A 17,594-nucleotide genomic window follows, 5' to 3' on the forward strand; every position below is an offset into this window, starting at 1 on the left:
AGAGAATGGGGAGCTCTCTTCCTTCCCCATGCAAAAAGCACGATTCAGGCTGCTTTCTTTTTTTTTTTTTCTTTCCCCCTGTTGCTCAAATAAATAGTGTTCTTTGCTCAAACCCCCTTCCCCTCCTCCTTCTGCAATCTCAGCGCCTAGCCCAAATCTGTTTTCTTCATTGTAACCTCAGCTTCACCGCAATTAATTTTTTTCCCCTCTGGTCACAAGATAATTCCTGACGCCAGTGAGTCTGGAGGTCAGACGAACAGCAAATTGGGGAACAAGGCGGCACTAATTCCTTACAAGTTTCCCTTGAAAAATCTTTTGCTTACCAAAGAAAAAAAAAAAAAGCTTCTTTGCTGTTCGGGGATTTACGACCTCGGAAGACTGTGAGTTCGAACCAGTGTTGGGCTGTGGGTGGACTGGCAGGGGGCAGGGGAGCTCTAAGATCTGGGGCGCTGCCAGGAAAAGGCAAATTCTTAAAGTTAATGGTTTTAAGTGATTTTTTAAATCCTTTCTGGCAAAGAGGCCCGCCTCTCCTCTGTATCAGCGCTTCCTCATTCTTTGAATCCGCGGCTCCGCGGTATTCGGCGTCAGACCCGCCAGAGGAAGCCTGTTTGCAATTTACCCGGGCTGTGAACGCCCAGGGTCGACGGAGGCGGGGCCAAGGCGGGCTGTTTTGCATAAAGGGGCGTGCCGTCCAGGCGGGCTCTATAACTGCGGACCTCCGTGAGATTGCGCGCGTTGCTAGCTGCTCAAGGGGTTCTTTGGCTTTTTGCTTCTTTCGGCACTTCCAACCTCATTCCTTAATATGAAGGCGCTGAGCCCGGTGCGCGGCTGCTACGAGGCGGTGTGCTGCCTGTCGGAACGCAGCCTGGCCATCGCGCGGGGCCGCGGCAAGAGCCCGGCAGCTGAGGAGCCGCTGAGCCTGCTTGACGACATGAACCACTGCTACTCGCGTCTGCGGGAACTGGTACCCGGAGTCCCGCGAGGCACTCAGCTTAGCCAGGTGGAAATCCTGCAACGCGTCATCGACTACATCCTCGACCTTCAGGTGGTCCTGGCCGAGCCCGCTCCTGGACCCCCAGACGGCCCGCATCTTCCCATCCAGGTGCGCGTGGGCGTGCTTGGAGCAGGGGCGGGGCTGAGCTCCAGGGCTGGGATGCTGCGGGACCCCTAGAACTTCCTAGCGCCGTGCATAACTCTCCCGTTTTCCTTCTCTCAGACAGCCGAGCTTGCTCCGGAACTTGTGATCTCCAACGACCAAAGGAGCTTCTGCCACTGACCTGGACGTCCTGGCGCCTCCAGGTGAGTATCCACGCCTTCTCCCGGGGGCGGGGAAGGGGGGCAGCTGGTGTGCTTAAATGGCAAATCCTGGAGTTGGTAGGCCTTTTAAGGGATTACCGCGCCCCCTTGGTTTAGGGAAACCGAGTCCAGAGAGGTGCAAGTGACTTGCCCGTGGTCACATCAAATGAATGACGGAACCAATTCCCATCCAGTGTTCGTTTCAACCTTAAACACACGGTGTCCCTGCCTTCCCTAGTGGCCAAAGACGCGAGAAAGTAGGTGCGGGTCCGACTAAATAAAATAGCCTGTCTGTTTGCAGCTTGGAGTCCTTAAAGGATCCGTGTTTTCCTCAGCCCCCTCCCAGCTAGTGTTAATTCCAAGAGGGAGGGACGGTGCAAGCTCCGCCTGTGGTCCTTTGGCGCCAACTGGGTGGGGGCAGCGTGGGGCGCGGAGTTATCAGCTGGAGGTAGAGACCAAGTTTCCTCCTTGGCGCCGGCCAGTCTGCGGCCGGCCCCCGCCTCGGCGCGCTCGGCGGAAACTGACGGCTCCCTGGTCTTCTTTCCTCCCCCGCCCAGAACGCAGGTGCTGGCGCCCGTTCCGCCTGGGACCCGGGACCCTCTACGGCCGGAAGCCCGAGGGCATGGATGGGCCCCAACCTCGCCCTGCCCACTTGACTTCCCCAAACCCCTGCCTCGAGGCTGGACCTGCGCCCGGGAGCGAAGGACTGTGAACTTGGGTGGCCTAAAGAGCCGGAGCTAGCTCTGGGCACCAGCTGGGCAACCTCCCCCAGCCCTCACCCCACCCCCAAGTTTAAAGACTGTCTTTCAGTGTGTGGAGGTGTATGGGGGGCGGGGCTGGCTGCTCTCCAAACTCTGGCAAGGCAGCGGTAGAGCTGGTCTTCTGGTCTCCTTGGAGAAAGGCTCTGTTGCCCTGATTATGAACTCTATAATAGAGTATTTAGCTTTTGTACCTTTTTTGCAGGAAGGTGACTTTCTGTAACCATGCGATGTATATTAAACTTTTTATAAAAGTTAACATTTTGCATAATAAACGGTTTTTAAACACTTGTGTATGTAATTTGATTCCTTAAGTGCTAACACTCTCACAAGACTGAATTTAGGGGGACTAAATTAATGTCTTGGAGCTTGGGAAAAGCAAACTTGCTTATTCCCTTAAAAGGGAGATGGGAAAATACCTAGCTAAGGCTGGGGAAGGGGGGGAGCCCCACATCCATTCGGTGCCAAGAAGAGCCTTGTCCTGTCTCATTTAACAAGTGAGGGAAGACTGGAGAAGGCAAGTGACTGGCACAAGCTCACCCAGCAAGTTGGGGGCTCAGGATAGAAATCGGGTCTCCTGAGTCTCAGTTCTTAGGTACTTTGAGAGCTGTTTTGCTAACTAGCAGATGGCTGTCCTCTTCAATGCCATTAATTATTCATGATGTCTTTCTAGCAGGGGATGTGGAAGAGAAGCCTCACCTGGTGCCCAGGCAGGGTTGGTGGTTGATAGACCCATTTCAGAATTGAATAAATGGATCATTGGGCTTGGTTTCATTTCCCTCTTCACGTTCTCTGTTTTAATTTTCTCTTGGGCTTTCAAAGTTGGAGAAAACAGGAGAGGGGTCTCTTCCCTCAAATCCTCAGCCGCTCTGATCAGAAAGATTTTGGTGCTGGTTGGGAAATATGGGAACAAATCCCTCTACCACCAGGTAGTTGAAGACTCTGAGCCTAGACTGGGAATTTGAGGAAGAGGCCCTACAGCCCGTATTTCTGGTATATGCTTCTCATAATATCTCCATTGGGAGCCTATTCTGTAAGCATCTTTAGCCCTATTTCAGAAATGGAAAAATTGAGGCTCATGGATAATGGGTTGGAGCCAGGTTCACACAACCCCTTGAGAGGCAGAGATGGGATTTTAACCTTAAGTACAGTGACCATGATAGTAGTGGACAGGAGCAGGGTCCGAGACTGGCTATTCCGTGGAGCCAGAGACCCAGGCAGAGGGCAAGACCCCCAAACCATGCCATCCTCCTCTGCCCCCACCTGGCACTTCCCCAGGTGGGTTCCACCAGGCACCTGGCCTCACTAGATTCCTGTTTATGATATGATCTCATATGTGTGCTGGCTACCGGCATGAGTTACTTCAATATTTCATAACAGGTCACGTCATCACCCACCTTCATGCCTTAACCCTGGTGAGCTTTCAGGGGTGAACAGGGGCATGTGGAGGGGAGGCAACCTTTGTCTCTGCAAACCACCCTCCTAGCTGACCAGTGTTCTTAACCTGTTTCCTGGTCTTCTCCGATGATCTGATGTAAGGTATGAATGCTCTCTTCAGAAGATACACACACACACACACACACACACACACACACACACACACACTTTGCAGAGCAATAGCATACCTCCAATGCCCTGGGAAGCCCTCAGACCCCATGTGAGGAACACTTGCTTCAAACCAAGTAAGTACAAGACCCAGGCTGGGTCTACCTTGGATCATTTGCTCGGTGTCCTCTGCTGGCTCTGGAGTCAGCCACACAAGGGTGCAAATCCTTGTCTGCCACATACTAGCAGTTTGACTGCAAGCTAGCAACTGCGTCTATTCAGCCTCAGTTTCCACATCTGTATGAGACTGCTGATATTGAGAAAACAGTTCTGAGGCACCCGGCCCCACATTACACCATTAATTGCAGTAAAGCCAGGCACTGAACTCAACGTCCTGTGCCCTTTCTGCCACAGTATGCTGCTTCCTGCTCAGAAGTTGCGGGACTGTGGAAGGCTAGGAAGACCTGAATCGCTCATCTGCCACGTGAGCTTGAGCAAGACACCTCACCTCTCCAAGCCTCTCTCCTCCCTTGCTCAGCAGCTGGTGATTCTTGTACTGCTGCCTCCCTGGACAGAGATAATGGTGGGAAAGTTCTTTGAAATGCATCACACACCTACAAGGTATTATTAAGCTAATTCCAAGGAAATTGCCTGTAAGGTCCTCCGAGACTGAGCTGGTCAGGTGGCTGGGACAAAAGCTGAAACCAGCACACCAATTCATTAGTCATTAGGGAGTGAAAGCAATTTGGCCCTAGGTGACAAAACTCAGAGAGGATAGTTGTCTTCTGTCATAAACACCTATCAAATTCCAGGCTCTATTTTATCTTAATTTTTTCTAATCCTCACCACAACCCAGCAAAGTGGGTATCATTATTCCCATTTTACAGAGGAAACAGATTCAGAGAGGCTGATTAACTTGATCCAGATCACAAAGCAAGGAAGTGCCACAGCAAGGCACCATCTAGCACCATCTAGCTTCGAAGTCCATGTTCTTACCTCTACTCCAGGCCAATTTTTTCCCCTCACCATTCCCTTTACCTGGCACATATTTGGTCCCCAGTAAGTGCTTGCTGAATGAAAGACCTAAGCCCACCCCAGGTCTCCCTCTTATTTGTGAAATGGGATGATGGTACTCCCTTTGCAGGTCTGTGGTTCGGATTAAAAATAACATGCGTAAAGCATCTACCAGGCTCCCTGAAAATACAAGATTCACTTATTAACTGAGTCTTACAGTTCACTATTGCATCAGCTCTGAAAAACGGACTTTTGGAAGGGATTCTTACTGTGTAAATAAAAAAACAGGTTCAGAACAGGCGAAGTAACTTGCCCGTGGCCACACGGCTCCTAAGTAACAAAGCAGGGATTCAAATTCATGCCTGTGACACCGGAGATGGTGCCCTTTCCGAGAAGGCCAGTTACAGCTCTCCTTAGCTGTGGACGTGCCGGACAACCGTCAATTATCTGTCTTCCCGGTCTCATCACCTCACACGGCTACCACTCTTCTCCATTCCCCAGGCTACATCCTAAATCCTCCTTTCGCTCTCTCTTTCTCGCACAACTGCGCCTCCGGGTCCGCTCTGCCCGCTCTCTGCTCTACTGAGAGAGGCGTTCCCCGCAGCCTCTTCTCTGCGCCGGGGCAGGGGCGGAGCCTCGGCCCACGTGGCCCAGAGCCCGGCTGGGCGGAGCCTAGATGGCCCCGCCCCCGGCCCGGCGACCCGCGCTCCCCCCGCGGGCCCTGGGGGCCGCTCGCAGGTGTTCGCTGGCGCCCGGATGTCTGAGCTCTGGCTCCGCTCTGGCTCCGGCTCCCTCCGCAGCCTGCGGGCGGGGCTCCCAGCCCATCCGGAACCTCGCGGCGCCCCAGCCACTCTGCCAGCAGCGCGGCCTCCCGGTTCCCAGCCTCCCGGCCTGGGGGGCCCCCCACCCAGCGGAGTTGCTGACCCGACTGCTCTCCCGCTGCCCCCAGCTGCGCTCGGGCCGCTGCAGCCTCGGCGCGCCCCCACCCCGCTTCCTGCCTCGGCAGCTTTGCCCGATCCGGGCGGCCGCCCTGGATCGCACCCCGTTCCTTCCTTCCTTCATTCTTTCAGGCAAATCGCATTCCTCGAGCGCCTGCGACGTGCCCCGCACAAGGCCTCTCCGACCTTCCGAGTGTGGCCCCAGGCCCACCGGGGTCCTCCGGGAAGCCTGTGCCCTCCGCCAAGCCTCTGCCCTCCGCCCAGTCTCCCTCCCCACCCCGCCCGACTCTCCTCCCTGTCCTATTTCACTTAGAGTTTAGCATTTAATTGTTCTCTGATTATTTCTGCTGTTAAGGGTCAGTCAGTGGCAAGGTCAGGGGGTCACTTGGTGACCGAAATCAGGGTCAGCCTGAAAGTAGAGTGAGGGGTCAGAGTGTGGCCAGAATTGGGGTTCAGCCAGACTGGCAAGGATTGGAGATAGTGTGGGTAGAAGTTGGCAGCCGTCAGTCTGTGGCTGGGCTTAATAGAGAGGGTGTGAGGGTTAGTCTGAATAGCATCAGCGGCCAAGGCTAGTGAGTCAATCTTTGGGTAGAGTCAGTGGACAGTCTGGATCAGGGTGGTAGGTCACCCAGAGACCAGGATTTAGGGGTTGCCTTTTGTAAGCCAGATAAGGGGAAGGGGGCGCTGTATCTCTCTGAACTCGGATTCATATCCCTCCATGGCTGGGGGCTGACCATAGCCTCTCCCTGCATCACCCAGGCTGTGGAGCTGCCCTTCCATCTGGGACACTCCTCAACGCCACCCTGCTCCTACCTTGTGCCAGAGCCTGGAGGCAAAACCCTCATTGGGCCAGACCATGGTCAGGCTGGCAGTAACACTGGCCGTGGCAGGCAGGCCTTGGGCTTCCAAGGGATCCGGCCTTGGAGCCACCCATGTTTAACAGGTAAGTTGATGCTCTTCCCTGTACCTTTCTGTCATTTGTTCATAAACCTAAAGGCTGTCAGGGATGGAAGGACCCTTAGAGGTCACACATGTGGCCCAAGAGGGGAAGGAGCCTGCTCAGGGACACACAGCAAATTCGTGGTCAAGACAGAACTTGAGGGAATTCCCTGGTGGTCCAGTGATTAGGACTCAGCACTTTCACTGCCGTGACCCAGGTTCAATCCCTGGTGGGGGAACTAATATCCCGCAAGCGTGGCCAAAAAAAAAAAGCAAAAAAAAGACAGGACTCGAACCCATGCCTCCTAACTTTGTATCTAGGAAACTTCGTGTGATACTCTGCCTACCCAGAGCAAGGATTGTTATTCCCACTTTAGAGATGGGGCAGCTGAGGCCCTGAGAGGCTTCAGGAATCACACAGCTCTCACAGAGGGACTGCCAGGGGCTGGTGGACTGCGCAGCCCCCCACCTGAGGGTCTGGAAATGTGAAGTCAGGGAATGGTGACTCACTAAAGCATTGTCTCCTTGTCATTGCCACCCAGTCCCCTCCCTCGCGCCTTCATTAGGAGCAAATGAAACAAGGGTGGCCAAGTGAAGCCAGGGAGGAGAGAGAACACTTTTTAAGAACTGCTGGGGAAAAGCTTAGCTGGGTTCTTATGGAAACATATGGAACTCATTACCCTAAGTCGAGGTGGTCGCTGGCCAGCTGGCAGTTGGTTGGTTTGGGGCTAAAAGTGTGTGTTGTGTGGCAATGAGGGTACCCAAGGCAGACTCCCCAGAATAACCTGCCCGCTCACCGATCCAGGTTCTGCCTGAACCTGGTTTTGTTTCCAGCCTATGCCATTTTTAGCATTTAAAAAAAAAAAAAAAAAAGGTTTCAAGACACTGGGTACTTGGCCACTATAGGTTCTGGGGGGAGGAGACAAGTACTTAGGGACCCTCAAGACAGACAGTCCCCTCCACCACCACTCACACACGTCTCCTCCCTACCAAGGCCCCTGGCAGTTCTTGCATTGGGTCCAGATGCATGAAGGGTTGATCCCAGCTTTCATCCAGGGTTCATCCAGGTGGGCCCTGAGGGGCCTAAGTGTTAGTCCTGACTCCTGTCCATCACATTTCCCTCGGCAAGTTTGACTCCACATTCAAAGACAGCAGCAAGAAAGTGTTCAAAAGAGGCCATTCACTAGTACACAGCATTCTAGTCTATGTGGTAATGCGAGACCGGGGGACTGCCTCCATTTCACCCCTGTGAGGCTCACAGATATTAAGGGACCTGCCAAAGGTCACTGGAGTAAGTGTCAGAGCCCAGGTCTCCAACATAGCTTCCATTTCCAGTCCTGTTGATGTCTGCAGTTTTTAATTTTATTTAATTTTATATATTTTTTGGTCGTGCTGCACGGCTTGCAGGATCTTAGTTCCCCAGCCAGGGACTGAACCCGAGCCACAGCAGTGAAAGCGCCGAGTCCTAACCACTGGACCGCCAGGGAATTCCCTGCAGTTCTTTCAACTTTGTACAAACCAATGGTCACACAGGATTGGCCTCAGCCAGACCCCACAGCCCTCCCGTAGTTTCTGTGAATTTGGGAATCAGACAGATGCTGGCTGAAATCCTAGCTTTGTCATGTATCAGCTATGCCATCACAGGTAAGTTATTTATCTTCTCAGAGCCTTAGATGGCTGCTGTGATGATTAAAGCAGACAACATATGTAAAGCGCCTGGCACTTGGTAGGCCCTGGGTGACGCCATCCGCAGAGCTTGCTGGGCATGGTTGTCAGATTCCTCACATAATTCCTCCCTCATCTTTCTGGGTGGCAGTATTGTTGGCATAATCCAATCCCAGCATCTCAGCACTGCCTGTCTAGCATGTGTGCTCTTCAGAGGCCTTTCACACACACACAGGAGTATCTGATCAGCAGGACAGCTTGGTGCCTTGAGGAATAGTGCAGGGACTTAAAAAGCAGGGCTGCAGTCCAGCATCTCCACTCCCAGGCTCTGCCACCTTGGACAAGCTCCTTTACCTCTCTGAGCCTCAGAGAACCAGCACAGAGCCACCACAGAGTCCTGCTGAGTATTTAGTAAGGAACTAAAGGTAAAGCACTGAGAAGCCTGCCGGCACATGGAGGCACTCAGTAAGTCACCGATGGAGTTAGGAATAGTCCCGTTTCACAGATGGAGAAACTGGAGTCCCAGAGGGGGTAAGCAACTCATCCAATGTCATAGGGAAAGACCCCCTTACAGACCTAGAGATTAAAAACCAGATCTTCACACTCCCAGTCCGTGCCCAGCTACTACTTTCTCATTATTGGGATTTGTAATTATTTCATGACAAATGTGTTTTCAGCTGGTGGAAGGACAGAGCTTTAGACCCAAGCTCAGCCTGATCCAGAGCCAGCCTACTCACGAAAGCACCCCTTTTTAGAAGAGAATGGGAGTTGGGGTTTGGGGTAGGAAGGACGTGAGCCAGATGCCAGAGGACCTGGAGGCCGAACGTGGCATAATCACAGGTGTGAGCAGGAGCTTTGTGACCAGACAGACCTGTCTCTGCCACTTCTTAGCTGTGTGACCACCTCTCTGAGCCTCAGTTTTTCGTCTGAAACTCCCAATAGTACCTCTTTCATAGGGTTGTTGTAGGAATTAAATAAGACAGCAGAGATAGAGTACCTGGCACAGATGAGATGCTTGAAATTGGCAGCCCTTATAATTGTATCACGATCTAGTGAAGCAGGAGCCACCTGCTTCTTTGTCATCATCCTCATCTGTGAATCTTTTTGGATTTTTTTTTTTTTTTTTTGCCCTGCCACGCAGCATGTGGGATCTTAGTTCCCTGACCAGGGATCTAACCCACACCCCCCTGCCTTGGAAGCATGGAGTTTTAACCACTGGACCGCCAGGGAAGTCCCTGTGAATCTTTTAGTAAACTTGCAATTGAACATACAATATTTGGCTACTGAAATGCCTGTGAGTGCCTGCAGTCCCCCACTAGCAGTGTGAACTTGGACAAATTCCTTAGCTTCCTTCATCCTCAGCGTCTGCACCTATAAAATGGGGATAATAAAAGTCCCTACTTTGTGAGGATTAAATTAGTTAACACATAGCGCTCTTGAGTCTAATGCTTGACACGTAATAGGAACCCCCCAAATGCTAGCTGTCATTCCTTATCTTAGCATACCATGTGAAGTGTGTTCTCATTCTATAGTCATCTGTGCTTTTATATAGAATGGTAATGTCTCAATTTTTTAAAAATAAAATTGACATTTTAGGAAGAAGTACAGATAAATCATATGGTTTTGTGAGACCCAGAGCCCAGCCAACTTCACACACAGCCACACATGTGCGTGTACACCCACACATACATGAAGACACACGCACACACACTGTGAAGAAGGCCATGCTATGCAGTGCTGCTTCCTCTTACCTTGGAGAGCTGCCTGCACCTCCCTCCTACTCACTGTGCTCTGTGGAGGGAGACAAGAAGCTGTGCTCACCTTTCAGCAGACTTCCTTGGCTAAAACTGACCTGGGAGGAAGCGCTGGCTCTAGCTTGTAACTTGAGTATCAGAGACCAGGTCTCAGTCCTCTTCTCTCCCCTCCTTGCTGGGCAGTAGCTTCACCTCTCTGAGCTTTGGCTTCTCATCTGTGAAGGGGGGCTAACCGTTTCTACCTTTCAGGGTTGCTGTGAGGATTAGAGAAATGCACAAAAAGTGCCTGGCACGTAGTCATTGCTCCGTAAGTGAGAGTTCTTCAAAGCCTGGCTGGTTTTTTAACTCGGTAAGAGGTATCTTTTTTATATTCTTTAATAAAACAGGATTATGGTCTTTGTGCCTTATATAATTAATACACTTTATTGCTTTTTATTGCTTTTTTTTCTTTATTGCTTTTTAAACACATCTGTTAATCCAATAAAGGTGGTTTTCCTCCTAAAATTATTTTCTTTCCTCTTTTATTCATATTTTACAATGTCTGGGCAAGTCATTGGAGCCCACTGAGCCTCAGTTTCCTTATCTCTAAAATGGGAAAACTGCCTTCCTCATGAGGTTGTTTTGAGAATTCAGTGAGATGGTGCATGTAAAAGTGGTTTGTACGTTGTAAAGTCCAGCAAGTGTAAGAGATTATTTTTTGCACCCCCCCTTTCCCTCTCACTAGGCTGAATTCCTCAAAGACAGGAGGGAGTTTTATTTACCTTTGTATCCCCTGCATTGAATGTGTAGCAGTAAATTTAATAAAAACAGTAGTGGTGATAAGAACTTTCATTTCCTGAATACTTACTGTGTGCAAGACTCTGGGCTAAGTGCATCTTAATGGAAGGATGAGTGATAGACATTTAAAAGTTTTTGATTCCCTCTGCTGATTATTTATTTATTTATTTTTAAAAATAGGTATTTATTGATTTATTTGGTTACACCGGATCTTAGTTGTGGCAGGCGGACTCTTTAGTTGCAGCACTTGGGCTCCTTAGTTGCAGCATGCGAACTCTTAGTTGTGTCCTGCAGGCAGGATCTAGTTCCCTGACCAGGGATCGAACTTGGGCCCCCTGCATTGGGAGTGCAGCGTCCCATCCACTGCGCCACCAGGGAAGTCCCTCTGCTGATTATTTATTTTTTCTTTTTTTTTTTCTTTTTTTTTTTTTTTTTTGTTAGTTGTGGCACGTGAGCTCACTAGTTGTGGCTCGTGGGCTCTAGAGCGCAGCCTCAGTAGTTGTGGTGCACGGGCTTAGTTGCTCTGCAGCATGTGGGATCTTCCCAGACCAGGGATTGAACCCGTGTCCCCTGCACTGGCAGGCGGATTCTCAACCACTGCGCCACCAGGGAAGCCCTCTGCTGATTATTTAAAGGTGAAGGAATTGTTTTACTTTCCCCTTGAGCAAGTTCTGTCTTCCATTCTGCAGGCAAATTATTTTTATTTTGGGGTCTTATACATTGGTTGGCCAATCCAGTTGAATAACCATAATAGCGATCTTTAGTTTCCTTATCTATAAAATGGGGCTAACGATCAGCTTAACCTCATTTAAACGTGTCCCATAAGTGACAATAACTTTCCCTTACTCCTTCCTTTCCTCTCCACCTAGACACACCCTTTCCTTGGAGAAGAAGTTGGTGACAGGACAAGGTGATTAAACTGGGTGGCAGAGAGCTGAGTCCCTTCAGTTCTCTGTGCTTATTTTTTTTTTTTTTTTTTGGCTGTTCCCCGAGGCTTGTGGGATCTTAGTTCCCCCACCGGGGATCAAACCCGTGTCCTCAGCAGTGAAAAGCACGGAGTCCTAACCACTGGACTGCCAGGGAATTCCCTCTCCGTGCTTTTGTTTCTTTGTTAATCAGCGTGGCAGATCTTTCTGGAATAACTCCCTGATTCTGAGACCCTCCATGTCCCACCTCCTGAATAATCTCCCTTTTCTGCCATAGCTCCAAAGATTCAACTCACCCAAATGCCACATGCCCCCTATGATCATGTGCTGTATATTACAAGTACCTTTAAGTCCTGGAAGGCAGAGTTGTGTGTTCAGGGTTTGATTTCTATTTTTCCAAGCATTTTCTTATCATCATTTCATCTCATCCTTGATAAACCTTTCAAAGTCCCCAAGTCACACATGGGGCAGCTAGGGCCCAGAGAGGAGAAGGGCCTTGGTTAAGGCCACAGAGTGAGTGACAGAGCTGGTCCTATGACCCGGATGTGCTATGAGCCCGTCTGAGCTCAGGTCCTCTCTGAGCATCTTGACACCAGGCTTTGTGCTTAATGCTTCTTCACAGTAATTTTATAAAGCAGGTGCTGCCCCCACTTTCCAGACGAGGAAACTGAGACTCAGGCAGGTAAAATAACTTGTCCAAGTCAGAATCATGATATAATCAGGGCTGACTCCAAAATGTGTGCTTTTTATTGAATACCCTGTGGCCTCTGCAGCTTTGCTGTTTTGGAGCCTGAAAGATGGCCTCTCCCAAGTCTCTGCAGCAGTAGTGTTGTACCCTAAATCAAGGAGTGATTGCCAAGGCTGACCCCCATGCCCCAGTCTCTCAGGCCCAGCAGCTGGGGTCAGGGGATTCACAGAGCAGGGCACACAAGGGCCCTGCTGCAGCAGTGATCTGCATGGAGGGCCCCCCCTATCCCTAAAGCCCATTGTCTCCCCACGAGACAATACAGATAAAGGACCCAGCCTAGTGGTCTGCCAGCATCAATCTGTAACCATGGAAATCCCTAGGGAGACAATTTCAAAGCCCTCCCTGCCACCCTTCACCCTGCAGCTGTGGCTCCAGGAGCCCAGCCTCCAGCAGAAGGGGCACTCCTGATAATCACCACCCCCCACCACTGCCACCACCAAGTGGGACACAGCTGGGCTCCCCCCAACATACATCCTCCCAAGACTGGTGTTGGCAAAGGGGCCTTGGATGCGTTTAAGGCCTAAACCTTATTTCTTTTGCAAGAAGGTTAGTTCTGTGAGGTTCTGCACTGGTGAGATGTCATTGATTACAGGGCTGGGTACAGGGAAAGTAAGGTCTCAGCGGAATTCTTAACCATGGAACCAGGGCCTGGGAAGGTATTAGGTCTTCAGCGCATGGTTTCCCCCAGGTGGCCAGTTGCTGCAATTGTCAGCTTCGGCTCTCAAGAGGAACAAAAATTACCTCTTTTTCCTTGGTATCTAGTGTGTTCCAGACGCCCACACGCAGATCTAATCCTCACAGCCACTCTGAGATGTGGGTGTTCTTATCCTATTTATACATGCTGAAGCCAAGGCTTTCAGACGATATCCAGAAGGAAGGAAAGGTAGCAGAGTGGTTGAGAGGGTGAACCCAGACTGCCCTGGCTTAAAACCTGCTCCACCATCACCAGCCCTATGATCTTGGGAAAAGTACCTAAACTCTCTGAGTCTCAGTTTCTTCATATGTAAAGTGGGAGTGATAACAATACATACTTCATAGGGATGTTATGAGGATTATATAAAATAAGATTTATAAGCCTTCAGAACAGTGACTGGCACATAGCAAATAAAATTCTGTGCCCTGACACTTCTTAAGCTGTGTGCCTTCAGGCATATCTTGAGCTACTCCTGGCCTCAGTTTTTTCACCTGTAAAATGGGGCTAATTGTGGCTTCTTCTTAGGGCTATGGTACCACTTCATGGTAACTGAAGCGGACTGGGGGTATGAATATACTTGCTTTGCTACTATTCGCATCATTTTTATCTGCATTTTGGGGGAGGAATGATCATGGGGACAGAGGGATACTTCTCCTCTCTCCATAAACCAGGAAAAGGAGATACCTGAGAATGCTGACCCTGGCGACCTCTTTGGCTTGCAGAGTCACAGAGCCTCTGACAGTGGCCAACTGGCCTCTCAACTATTGCAGAAATCTTTCACTGAGTTCAGTTCAATAAGCAATTCTTGGGCTTCTATTCCATGATGGGCACTGGGCTGGATACTGGGGTGTGAAGATAAAGAAGACAAGGAGTGACTTAAATCTGGTGGGGAAGGACAGAACAGGAAAACAATTACAATATAAAATGATGACAGATTGAGATTCCTAACAGGAGGTGGGGAGCAGGGATCAGAGTCAGCTTCTGAGAAATGGGTGCTGTAAGCTATCACCACCCATACTCATACTGTGGCCAATACCACTTGGACACCAAAGACTGAATGTCTTGCTTATTTCAAAATACTTCTGAGTCTTATTTTTTCATGTTAATAATTGATCTGGATTCTTGATGTTGCTGTCCCAGGCTTCAATTCTGTTCAACTAAAGTTAAAATACACCCATTTAAAAAATTTTTTTATTTTATATTGGAGCATAGTTAATTAACAATGTTGTGTTAGTTTCAGGTGTACAGCAAAGTGGTTCAGTTTTACATATACATGTATCTATTCTTTTTCAAATTCTTTTCCCATTTAGGTTATTACAGAATATTGAGCAGCGTTCCCTGTGCTATACAGTAGGTCCTTGTTGGTTATCTATTTTAAACATATCACTGTGTACATGTCAATCCCAGACTCCCAATCTATCCCGCCCCCTGGTTACCACCTTCCTTCCTGGTAACCATAAGTTCATTCTGTAAGTCTGTGAGTCTGTTTCTGTCTCGTAAATAAGTTCATTTGTCTCTTTTTTTTAGATTCCACATATAAGCAATATCATATTATATTTATCTTTGTCTGACTTACTTCACTTAGTATGATAATCTCCAGGTCCACCCATGTTGCTGCAAATGGCATTATTTCATTCTTTTTAATGGAGGAGTAATATTCAGTTGTATATAGGTACCACATCCTCTTTATCCATTCATCTGTCAATGGAAAATACACCCATTTTTACTAAGCATTGTTTGAGATCACATGTGCATATGGGGTATACAGCATTCTCAATGAGCTGTGTATCTGAGAAACTTGTGTCTGAGAGCAGACCTTTTTTTTTTCCTGGTAGAAGAGGTGGAGAGAAGCATCCCAAGCAGAGAGAATACCGTGGGCTTACAGGGAGAGCAGGGAGGTCAGAGGGGTTGTCGGAAAAAGTGTGTTTTATGAGAGCCTAAGGTCCCGTGTGAAGGAGGCTGAAGGTCAGAGGGGCTGGCAGGGGGTGGGGTGGTCAGGCCATGCTGGGAGCTATTTGCAAGACCATAAGCAAATGTGTATTTTAAAGAGTTCCTTGCGGGGGGGGGGACTTCCCTGGTGGTCCAGTGGTAAAGAATCCGCCTTACAATGCAGGGGACGTGGGTTCGATCCCTGGTCAGGCAACTAAGATCCCACTTGGAACGGGGCAACTAAGCCCGCGCGCCACAACTACTGAGCTCACTCACCTCAGCTAGAGAGCCCCCATACCTCAAACTACAGAGCCCACACGCTCTGGAACCTGCGCGCCACAACTGGAGAAGAGAAAACCCGCCGCCACAACTAGAGAGAAGCCCACGTGCAGCATCGAAATATCCCGCATGCATCAACGGAGATCCCGCGTGCTGCAACTAAGACCCGACGCAGCCAAAAATAAATAAATAACTAATAAATAAATCTTAAAAAAAAAAAAAAAAGACCTAAAGAGTTCCTTCGGGAAAAGGAGGGAATAAACTGATAATCCCATGAATTGTAGGTTGTGCTTCCCCAAGCTCCTCTGGGCACCTCTACAGGGACCTAAATCCGATTGTCCTCCTCCAATGAGACCCACAAGACTCAACATCTGTGAAAAACATCTACAGGGTCTGGAAACATCTGGAAAGAATTTGGCCAATCTGGTAGCCCTGGCCTTCCCAGCGGGGCTGCATCTTTCACATTCTTTTTCTCCTCCCTAAGTCCATAGGGGGTTAACTTGTTAATAGATAGCCTCGCAGGCTTTTGGCAGGTACTGGAGTTAACCGCTAGATGGCAGCCTTAACCCTTCAACCCCGCCAGCTTCCACCCAAAGGCCAGAGAAGGGAAAATGAACTAACAAATATGAAGGATGTGCAACCACCCTTTCAGGTGCTTGTCATCACCTCTATTTTATAGATGAGAAAACTAAGCCTCTAGGAGGTGAAGCCACAAGTCCAAAGTCACACACATAGGTGGGCATAGTGGAACTTAGCCTCTCTAAGCTTCAGTTTCCTCATCTGTAAGATGAAACCGACCCACACGGGCAACACTAATCAACTTTCTGTCTCTATAGGTTTGCCTATTCTAGACATCTCACATAAATGTAATAATATGTAGCCTTTTGTGTCTGGTTTCTTTCAGTTAGCATAATGTTTTCAAGACTCAACCACATTGTAGCAGGTATCAGTACTTCATTTCTTTTTTGCTTTGTTTTGTTTTAATTAATTAATTAATTTGGCTGTCTTGGGTCTTAGTCACAGCACGCAGAATCTTTGTTGCGGCATGCAGGATCTTTAGTTGTGCGTGTGGGCTTAGTTGCCCAACGGCATGTAGAAATCTTAGTTCCCCAACCAGGGATCGAACCCACATCCCCTGCATTGGAAGGCAGATTCTTAACCACTGGACCACCAGGGAAGTCCCCCTCATTTCTTTTTATGACTGAATAATATCCCTCTGTATGGATATACCACATTTATTTAAGCAGTCATCAGTTGATGGACATTTGGGTTGTTTCCAGGTTTTGCTTATTATGAATAATGCTGCTATGAAAACATTTGTCATCAGTTCTCTTGGGAATATATCTAGGCGTGGAATTGCTGGGTCATATGGTAACTCTGTGTATAACTTTTTGAGGAACTGCCAAACTTTTCCAACGTTGCTACACCAATTTACATTCCCACCAGCAATATTATGAGGGCTCCAATTTCTACATGTCCTGGCCAATACTTGTTATTGTCATTCTTTTTGATTATAGCCATTCCAGTATGTGTGAATCTTGTTGTGGGGTGTTTTTTTGTGGCCGCTCCGCGCAGCAGGCAGAATCTTAGTTCCCTGATCAGGGATCAAACCCATGCCCCCTGCCGTGGAAGTGCGGAGTCCTAACCACTGGACCACCAGGGAAGTCCCTCTTGTTGTGACTTTGATTTTCACTTCTTACTGTCTAATGATATTGGGCACCTTTTTATGTGCTTATTGGCCTCTGTATATCTTCTTTGGAGAATTGTCCATTCAAATCCTTTATCTTCTCAATACATTTTGAGAAGGCACACGTTTGGCACAAACGTGTGCGCGTGCACACACACACACACACACACACACAGCACATTCTCGTACCATTCCGGATTTACTTCAACTATCACAACAGCTCTATGAGGAAGCCATGATTTGCCCCACTTCTCAGGTGAAGAAACTGAGGCTCAGAGTAGTGCAATGATATGCCCAAAAGCCCACAGCTTATGGAATGTCAGGGCCCAGAATTTTACTTACTTAACAAACATACATATAGTATTTACTATGTGCCAGTCCAGAGAACCTGTGAACCTCACATTCCAACAGTTTTCCAGTGAAAGGATCATTATCAATAGCAGAACTTCCCTGAAGCAGCAACTTAATTCTTTTTTTAAAAAAATAACTTTTTCTCTCCAATTACCAAAGTAACACATTTTAGAATAGTTGGAAAAGACTTTACAGAGAAGCACAAATATGATGGAGCAGAGATTTTTTTCCCTCTTCCTTCCCACAGCTCTGATTTGGCTTCTGTCTGATTTTGGATTTATGTGAACAGATAAC

The 17,594-nt window shown here is 48.8% G+C and overlaps 1 protein-coding gene across 1 annotated transcript; it reads left to right on the forward strand.

Moving 5' to 3' along the window:
- The first annotated feature begins 598 nt into the window (after positions 1 to 598).
- On the forward strand, positions 599 to 2,342 carry ID3 (inhibitor of DNA binding 3). Its single transcript, XM_007121088.1, has 3 exons — positions 599 to 1,102; positions 1,217 to 1,299; positions 1,854 to 2,342. Exons 1-2 carry the CDS (start codon positions 803 to 805, stop codon positions 1,274 to 1,276), a joined length of 360 nt encoding a protein of 119 aa, XP_007121150.1. The 5' UTR covers positions 599 to 802; the 3' UTR covers positions 1,277 to 1,299; positions 1,854 to 2,342.
- The last annotated feature ends 15,252 nt before the right edge of the window (positions 2,343 to 17,594 follow it).

This window comes from Physeter macrocephalus, unplaced genomic scaffold (assembly GCF_002837175.3).
Source record: "Physeter macrocephalus isolate SW-GA unplaced genomic scaffold, ASM283717v5 random_592, whole genome shotgun sequence".
Taxonomy (NCBI): Eukaryota; Metazoa; Chordata; class Mammalia; order Artiodactyla; family Physeteridae; genus Physeter; species Physeter macrocephalus.

Bases quoted from the DNA above. Each gene is read 5' to 3' on its own strand.
- ID3 (XM_007121088.1), top strand. From the start codon at position 803: ATGAAGGCGCTGAGCCCGGTGCGCGGCTGCTACGAGGCGGTGTGCTGC. The intron at 1,103-1,216 runs GTGCGCGTGGGC...TCCTTCTCTCAG, and splicing joins GCCCGCATCTTCCCATCCAG to ACAGCCGAGCTTGCTCCGGA.